This window comes from Puntigrus tetrazona, chromosome 7, assembly GCF_018831695.1.
Source record: "Puntigrus tetrazona isolate hp1 chromosome 7, ASM1883169v1, whole genome shotgun sequence".
In the NCBI taxonomy this organism is placed as follows: Eukaryota; Metazoa; Chordata; class Actinopteri; order Cypriniformes; family Cyprinidae; genus Puntigrus; species Puntigrus tetrazona.
In genome coordinates this window covers 37,362,489-37,371,450 of record NC_056705.1, presented here as the reverse complement: position 1 = coordinate 37,371,450, position 8,962 = coordinate 37,362,489, and the positions used below count along the sequence as shown (strand labels likewise).

The 8,962-nt window shown below is 38.8% G+C and overlaps 2 protein-coding genes across 3 annotated transcripts in view; both read right to left on the bottom strand.

Moving 5' to 3' along the window:
- Positions 1-304, bottom strand: part of gcshb (glycine cleavage system protein H (aminomethyl carrier), b) — a 3,807-nt gene extending 3,503 nt beyond the window's left edge. The window contains exon 1 of the mRNA XM_043244553.1: positions 1-304. This exon is cut by the window's left edge and continues 173 nt beyond it. The gene's annotated coding sequence lies outside the window, so the exon portion shown is untranslated.
- A 490-nt stretch (positions 305-794) lies between these two features.
- On the bottom strand, positions 795-8,396 carry kars1 (lysyl-tRNA synthetase 1). Of its 2 annotated transcripts, XM_043244552.1 has the most exons (15): positions 8,253-8,394; positions 7,225-7,355; positions 6,937-7,078; positions 6,657-6,822; positions 5,591-5,684; positions 5,327-5,513; positions 4,502-4,627; positions 4,260-4,379; positions 4,031-4,193; positions 3,237-3,410; positions 2,986-3,071; positions 2,533-2,618; positions 2,296-2,422; positions 1,350-1,493; positions 795-1,232 (listed from the first exon to the last, which is right to left on the bottom strand). In XM_043244552.1, exons 2-15 carry the CDS (start codon positions 7,341-7,343, stop codon positions 1,158-1,160), a joined length of 1,809 nt encoding a protein of 602 aa, XP_043100487.1. In that variant the 5' UTR covers positions 7,344-7,355; positions 8,253-8,394; the 3' UTR covers positions 795-1,157. The 2 variants fall into 2 exon arrangements, with proteins under 2 accessions (XP_043100487.1, XP_043100486.1); XM_043244551.1 differs by lacking the exon at positions 7,225-7,355 and having other exon boundaries at positions 8,253-8,396.
- Between the last annotated feature and the right edge of the window lie 566 nt (positions 8,397-8,962).

The window sequence follows — 8,962 nt, the reverse complement described above, 5'->3', positions numbered from 1 at the left end:
GCGTGAAATAACAGGCTGGTGCGCTCGACCGCGCGAGACAGGCGCGAGGCGCGCTCCCGTCCCGCGGACCTCGCGCCGCTGATAACTTTGAGAATAAAGATATCGATAACGAAAAGCACACTGGCACGACTTCTTATACAAAGTCCAAACATGATGAAAGCGAAACGATGCGTGCAGCAGTAGGTGCAGAAACGCATTGGTTTTGAGATTTATGGGTTTCTTCACTCACGGACTTTAAACCACATATAGGCAAGAAATAGTTAATATTATCTTTGCAATAACAAAGATTTAAAATCGCACACGTGATTTCCCCGTTCACATTTGCTAAATATCCGACTCCGGATCGGTCTGAATAGTTTTCTGCCATTAAACTGAAAGCTATTTAACAATTACGTTTAATTAACTAATGATTTCTTCAAGTCCGAACACGTGTCTTTGCAGAACAGGCGTATTTAATCACATTAATCTTGTCGCAATGACATTTTACAAACATAAGTGTCATATTACGTTTTATGTAACGTTTAACAAACCTTTATGCGATCTACAAAACTTGAAATGGGTCAAAAAGGGTACTTTGCTTTTTAATTAACATCAAACGTTGAATAGTAGTTTATTGATCAATATACTAATACCTTCTGGGTTGTTGTAAGAAATTTAGAGTTGCAAGATAAAACTTGCACATTATAAATGACTTGAAATTAATTTACAAGAGCTTTAATTTTTAAATTGCGAGTGAATGTCTCTTTTCAGAGGACTAGATGCAATATGGAAATAAAGCCCACAAATCATTTGGCTCCTCCAAGTCATTATTTAATAGGATTTCAATTGAACAGCCTTTACGCCTCTTAAAAAACACAGCTGGACAGAAGATCATAAAACATCCAAACATGGCTGAAAAACATTTATTCACCCCAGGCCACAAAAAAAATGCAGGAAGATAACAGAAAGGACTGCAGGGTTCCTACTCCCCATAAAACTGTGAGCTGTACGTTAAAACATCTGCTGAAATTTTCCCCCTCGGTACGGACAGTGCATAGGTCTTAAATATTTAGGCTGTACCCCTCAAAAGTGACAATAACTTGGACAGTTCAGACTGAATCAAGAAATCCGGAGATGGACGAAATCCGCAGGTTTCTCGTGTGAAGTGAGCCACAGCGTTAAACTGAGGTGCCCTCTGCAGGGGGAGCTGGTTTATTGTCTTCAGGTTTCATGGCCGGGAAGAGAAGCACCTCCTAAAGCAGAGCAAATAGTTTTTTAGTCAAGTATTTACATGATTGGATTCGATCGGTTTGTTTCCAAAAATGTCCATCGTTTTATTAATATACAAGACGTGGTTGTAGAAGCCAGACCTTGATGTTGTTGGAGTCTGTGAGGAACATGGCGAGGCGGTCGATGCCCATGCCCCATCCCGCCGTCGGGGGAAGGCCGTACTCCAAGGCAGTGCAGAAGGTCTCGTCTATAAACATCGCCTCGTCATCACCCTCCGCCTTGGCCTGTGGACACAGAATATTCATACCTCGTCAGAAAAGAAAAATCCAAGCGTGGCCGGACGAGCTCTTCATAGCCATTTTCAGTTGAGATTAACAAAAGACTAACAAAAAGAGCTATTAAACAAAATCTTAGTAATATAAAATTATATAAATTATAATTGTATAATGCATTCTAAACAACCTTGTGTTATAACATCATGAAAAAATCATAACTAATATTGCATGTTTGTGATTATAACATTGAGGAGAGTGACTTTATAACACCTTATTAAATCTACTTCATTTATAATCGACATTGTCGTATCTTGACATTAAAACCGTGATTATGAAAATTCAAGTGTTACAGAAACCTCATGCTTAATTTATTTGACCAAAAGTACAGTAAAAACATTAATGTGCCAAAATTCAATTACTACTAATAATAAATGGGTTTTTTTTAAACTCTGTATAATTTATTCGTGTGACACAAAGCTGTTTTTTTCAGCCTCGTTATTCTGCTCTGCATTGATACTAATCTTTCATGTGGCATCCACATCAATGTTTAAAACCATCTTTTTTTTTGCTTCTTATTTGTGGAAACCGATGAGGTTTCTTTGATGAATAAAGTTCAAAAGAACAGGATTTACTTAATTACTTCGTTGAAGTCAACTGATCAATTTATACAATCATCTAAAATAGTTGCTTCTTAGCACCAGAAAGCAAAGGTTTGTTTCTTTGGACAATAGTTGAAAACCAAGACAGTCCCCTGAATTTAACATTTATGCAAGATTAACAGAAAACCATGCATTCGACAGTTTATCTTCACCTTAGCCTGCTGCTCGAACAGCTCACGTTGTCTGATGGGATCGTTCAACTCTGTGTAAGCGTTACAGATCTCCTTCTTCATCACAAACAGTTCAAATCGCTCAGTTAAACCTTTCTGTGATCTGTGCCTGGGGTGGAGATATCAGCATACACACACACACATCAGTTTAATGTTTTAGATCATTCGTTTAACCCATACACTACAGTGAAATGTCATAAATGGAAGTTAGGCGCGTACCATTTTGCTAGAGGACTCATGATCTGTGGATGATCACAGATGAAAGTTGGATTGATGCACTTCACCTCCAGGAAGTCTCCCACTAACTGACAACAATGGGTCAAAATGAGTTTAAAAAGGTGCGAACGATGACGAACAAAGATTATAAAAAGTATCAAGTACACCCAAAACCAGAGTGCATATTTTTGAGTCAAAAATAAGTATTGCGAATAATTTAACTGGTCTTTTAGTGTGCTTTTTGTGGCCAAACGAGCATCTGTCACCTAAAAATGGTCAAGTAAGGCTTCTGTGGCAGGATTCATAAAAATCTCAAAATTCATTATTTTCACAAGTAGAGTTAATCACAAAGAGCCATCTAAGTGCGCTTGATGCAGAATTCTGTACAAATAAGCGTGCACTTTTTTCACTTTGACTAGCTTAACCGGTCATTAGCTTTTGTCCAGTACTTCATACCTTATCCAGAAGCCTGGCAGTCGTCCTGGGAGGAGGGCATTCAACCTCTTTCTGAACACAGAGGTCATCTAAGAACTTGCGTGTTTCTGTAAAAAAAATAAAATAATAAATTATGAGCTTTGAATCATTCTACCAATCAGGTAAACCCCCCGCACCTGTTAGGATATGTTAATTCTTTCACATGGTGCTGCTTATACTTTATAAAAAGCAAGTGGACAGATGTTCTCCATGCTTGGTTTATGCAGCCTTACCGTCACTGTCGTAGGTGTCGGGAGCTGGAAACTTCACCCCCAGTTCCTTCTCCAGGTCTTGAGTCATGCTGATCCGTTTGAAGGGAGGAGTGAAGTCTATTTCATAGGCTTGTCCCTCCGGACCTTCAGGATGATACGTCACCTTATAACCTCCGGTAATGTGCTTCACCATTCCTGAAAAAGCAAAGAAACTTCACTTTGTGTTTGCAAACACGTCAAGTGTACAGATTTTTAAAATTGTAAAATCACAGTGGTGCAAATTATTGTTAATGTCAACTTATGTTAAAAAGTTAGTTAGTAAAAATGAATGCCATTTCGTTCCGACTTTTAAGACCTTGCTCTTCAAAAGATGTTTGCCCCTCAACCAAAACTCTGGTTGAAAGTTTTGGTTATGTGGTCTTTCAAAGGTTTTGAAGATAAGAACCCATAAGAATTACGTTTAAGACATGAGGGTCAATATCTCATCTTACAGTATCAATATCAAACAACCAAAGCATGCACGGCAGATACAGGGACTTGACTTTATTTGGTGCATTTCCCACACTCTGGTACTTTTAGTTTCACTTAAAAAAAAAAATCAGTTTATGCTTGGACTTTATAAATGCATGATTACAATGTATATACATTGTTTTATTTAAATTATAGATGTAATGGTTACTTTTCAATGCAATTCCGACTCTATGCAACAATTGTTTCAACTTTTTTCATTACTGCACATTTGTTAGTCAAGTTTCATTCACTTCAGTGTAGAGCGCAAAATGAGCAGAACAAGGTACAGCAGCGCTTTAACAAACCTGCGAGCAACCTCTCCGTGATTTCCATCAGGTCATGATAATCGGCATAAGCCATGTAAAACTCGCATGTGGTGAACTCTGGGTTATGGGTGAGATCGATGCCCTCATTACGGAACTGACGCCCGATCTCATACACGCGGTCGATTCCTCCGACTACCAACATCTGAAACATTGATATAGGTTAGACATTATGCAATATCACTCAAGACGTTCACTGTGACACATGTACCTTATGGTAAAGCTCAGGAGCGATTCTCATGTAGAGTTTCATATTGAGCTCATTGTGGTGGGTGATAAATGGCTTTGCCACAGCTCCACCAGGTATCAGGTTCATCATTGGTGTTTCGATCTGTAAAACGTTCACAAATGGCCACCATCAAACCCCGAAGGAACTCAAGAACTTGTTATCAGCAGACAAGCTAAACGTGCACTACTTTTTCTTTTTTGGGGGGCGGAAACCAGCATCCTTACCTCAAGAAACCCAAGCTGGTCAAGAAAGCTGCGGAGATATGTGATAATCTTGGCGCGGGTAACAAACTTCTGTCTCACAAAGTCATTAAGAATCAAGTCCAGATATCGCTGTCGAAATCTGGTTTCCTGAAAGAACAATGACAAAGTTTATCAAGTAGATCGGTACATGCCACATTATGAATGAAAAATAACTTGACTACATATCAGAGATATATATATATATATATACAGATTCCTTTTGTAAATATCATGCAAATTGTCCATGTAAAGTGTACTTACTGTGCACTTGTAGTGTGCTTGCATATTAAAAGTATTCAAATATATTTTAAATCATGTCTTACTCTTTTGTCATGCCCTTAAAAAAAGTACTTTTTTGTTGTATTTTACGTGTGCTTCAGATAAGTAAAAATAACACCCACTTTCTGTGTTTACTTGGGTCATATAATTTAAAATGTGCTAAATTGCAACTTCAATACAAATGTGTAATTACAAATATACTTAAATATAAAAACGTGCAATTTCTACCGAAATGTATACAAGTATATTTTAGTTTCCGTAAATGCTTGTTTGTGCATGAACGCTTTTACAGGACCCTTCAACCAGATTTCAAAGCAAAAGTGAAGTTACATATAAACATGTTCTTAAATCCTAGTTAAGCTGGTCAAAGTGAGCACTCTAAATGCTAGTCAATCGAAAATAATGCTTCATTTAGCAATAAGCAATTCCTTTTTTAAGCATGCTAAGCGCACTTTTTCTCTAAGATGCAGGTGAGGAGCAAAACCAAAAGCAAGTTAATTCCAATGAGTTTCAACAACTAAACTTCACCTTGTCTTTCAGGCCAAAGTGAAGGTGGGGAAGCATATGAAGACACGGAGACAAGAGGGTCATCTCGATAGGGATGATGCTCAGCTCGCCCTTTTTTGTCTTGCCAGGGTTCCCCCGGACCCCAATGATATCCCCACGCCTTAATTTGTTGTTGATGTGGACAAAATCTTCTTCTGATTTGTAGTTCCTAAGAGCAGCAGACCAACATCTGGTTATGTCGCTGTGATAAAACGAAAAACGTGACTGAAGCGTGACGGGGCAGACCTGGAGTTGGCCATGACCTGCAGCTTGACTCCTTCTCCTCGCAGGTCATAGAAGAGCAGCTTGGCACCTGAAGCCCTCTTGGCGTGGACACGACCTTTCGATCGAGCAAAACACTAAATAAGATTGGAATCAAACTCTCTCAAACAGCAAATTGTTAAATTTATCACATTTCTAAGTGGATGTCAACATCACAGAAAAACGGGTTGAGGATTTTGATTAATATTGACATTGAAGAACCGATATCCATTCTTAAATCCCCAAGATCTCTCTTTTTAAGTCTATGCGGTGTTCTGTTGATGCATTAACTGAACTCAGCTAAGGATTACTTGTAGAGCATGGTCTCTGCTCGGTCAACTATCACAAAATTAAATAAATGTAATTGCAATGCTCTTTAAATGTCATGACAGATCACTGCAGCCACAATTCAAGCGGTCACATGCAGTGAACGTAAAACAATCATCACTTCCTCTTCACTAACTTCCACTTTACTATAATGTCTCTTCTAAGCGGTGCTTTAACCATGGAAGGACGTCAATAAAATGTCAAATGTCATGCAACCTTAAATTTAAATAAAACTCAATTGACTAGAGAAATTTTAGAGGAACATTTTGACAAATATGCACTACATTACATTTTTATTTACCCTTTTAGCAGCTTCTTTATTATTTAAAGCAAGTCCGAATAAATGCGTCATGAAAACTAATTGTTCTAGCTACCGTTACATTAACATCAATTTGATGAACAAATTAAAATCAAGTTCAGTTACCCAAATTGTGTGTTTTGCTTAGTTCAGTGCTTGTCACTAAACTAGTAGTGTCAAATTATTAATTGCGAATTTTTTTTTGTTTACATAATGTGCTGGTGTACTATGCATGCATACATTAAAGAAAAAAAAATTAATATATATATATATAAATTATTTATATTAGAAACAACATGTATAACTATGTATATACACATGTATGTGAACTGTGTTTATAATATTATGTAAACAAACTTTTGGATGATGTTAATCGTGGTTAATCGTTTGAGCGTGCTACTTCAACTACGAGCAGAAAACATTTACCCGATAAATTGAGGACGACATCCGTCAAGTGGTCCCCCGGCTGAAGGTTGGTATAACGCTCGATGAACTCTGTAAGAGACAAGTCCACGTTGAATTTGTGAGGGTACGGGTCTTCAGCTGTTCCCTTCAAGGCTTGAATGGCTTGCGAACGGATCTTGAAGTATTGCTGCATTGAAAACAGAAAGCCTACAATCCATTAAAACTGAATTTAATTATTAGTGATTTAACGCCACGTCCATTCTGAATGAATGTGGCAGAAAAGTGACTTTTCTCAGCGTACATTTGGGTCCAAGGTTTCTTCATCGGCCCCATATGCATTTTGCTGTGACTTGTCATTGGGCTCCTTCTGTTCCTGCTGTTCTTTGACCTTGGCATCCTTCTCAGCTGCCTTCTTCTCAGCTTTCATGCGCCTTTTCAGCTCACTGAGGACACAAAAGAAAGAAGATCAGCGCTTAGAAACACTACAGGCATCGGTGCAGCACATCTAGCTGTGGGAGCCTCAAACAAGCGCAACTCTTTAGTGACAAAAGGTTGGTCGCTTTTCGCATTAAATGGAAACACCACCAACCTTTTGCCACCTTTCCAACGCCTTCCATCAATAAGCAAAGGCAGGTTTTGCGAGCTGGGGAGAGCAAACGTCTGCGGCCTGAAAGCTTGCAGCCTGCATATTCTGACCAGAGTCAACATGATGCGAACGTCCTATTTGACGAATCAAGAAAAATCAGGGTCAGACTCATTACACCCTCAGCAAAACTCACTTCACGGTGATATTTTAGAATAAGCATTCACTGTCAAATATATTTTGCGTCCAGGCAGGTGCGAGGCTACCTCAAGATGACGAACACAGCCGACTCCGAACGATTCGTTCTTTTGAGTCGGAAAGATTCGGATTCATTTTAATCGGTTCAAACATGAAAGCAATTCAAAATAAATTTCGCTGAATTGGGAACTGCATCCGCGTACTGTTATTTGCTTGCGTGACAGACCTATAAAGATGCTGCAGAAACGTAAAGCGCAGTAACTATTATGCTCGCAAGGTACTTGCGTCAGATCTGTGGTGAACCAGGAACCGATAGTGAAAGCAAGTACACAAGTTACTTTACTAGCCTAATAGCAGCAAAGCTACAATAAGGTAAGCCTACGCAGTCAACGAGCACAATAACGGCCGAATATCATTTTTGAACGTTTCTTTAAAACGAACAGGGTCGCGGGAAGGACTCGGGCTAACATTAACGTTACTCATGAACGAACACGCCATGTTTCTGTAGACCGCCGCGGAATTCTGGGCAATGAAGTCGACATTCGGACATCTTTAGTACAACCGCCTGTACTCTTTGCGCATTTGCACTCACGAAACAGTCGGACTCATTCTCAAGGGAGCTGACGAGAGAGACTTTTCCTCGCGGACACCATCCGCACCGAATCGGAGTCAAAACACGCCGAGAATCGCTCTCGTTCACCACGTTGCCCGGCATGCATTTTTCCCTTCTTCAGTCTCGGGCGCGATAAGCCACGCGACGCACGCGGACAAACTTAACCCGATTTGTTTCGCGCGCGGAATCGGTTTAAACGCCGTAACGCTATAAATGTAAGTACTTTTTGCTGAGTTTCTCTCCATCCACAGCTCCGTCTGCCATCTTCTCCTCCGCCAGACACACACACACACTCCGCCGCGGACTGTGAAGCCGGATATAAAGCCCTGCAGCAATAAAAGCGCTAATGTTTAACCACATTTCAACGTAAAAGTACCGTTTCTTGGCGTTGCATCATTTCCTTTTTCTAATAGTTAATTACATTTATTATTTAATAAATATTGCATATTTTAATGAGTATTTGCATACAAACGTAAACAAAATGTGTATTTACAGTATAAAAGGAATGGCACATTGTAGCTGTGAAATTGTAAAATATCAAAAATATGTTTTATAATTGTATAATTTCAAACACACACACACACACACTTTTATCAAACAGAATACTATAAAATTATATGTATATATATGCACACACATACACACATACAAAGATATTCTTACAGGCAACACATGTATATAATATAGGGCCATCACTTTGACTCAACTTATGAAATTTTCTGTCATGTTGCATCAGTCATTGTTTTTTTCAGTATTTCACCCTTCCACTGCTTTTCTAAATACGTGAAATGTAATGATGTTTAATGTGTTTATTAGCATTTATTTAATTCAGTGAAATAAAATATACCTAAAGTTTTTGGGGGGGGGTTTTCGAAGTAGGTCTAGTGATCATTTATTTTTATATTTGAGTAACTTGATTTTTTTTACTTGACT

What these genes read in the sequence shown, in the direction of transcription:
- kars1 (XM_043244551.1), bottom strand. Translation starts at nt 8,389, where the DNA reads ATGTGGTTAAACATTAGCGCTTTTATTGCTGCAGGGCTTTATATCCGG. An exon ending in TGTTCGAGCAGCAGGCTAAG is followed by an intron (nt 1,494 to 2,295) that starts GTGAAGATAAAC and finishes CTGTGTCCACAG; the next exon opens with GCCAAGGCGGAGGGTGATGA. An exon ending in CAGACTCCAACAACATCAAG is followed by an intron (nt 1,233 to 1,349) that starts GTCTGGCTTCTA and finishes GCTCTGCTTTAG; the next exon opens with GAGGTGCTTCTCTTCCCGGC.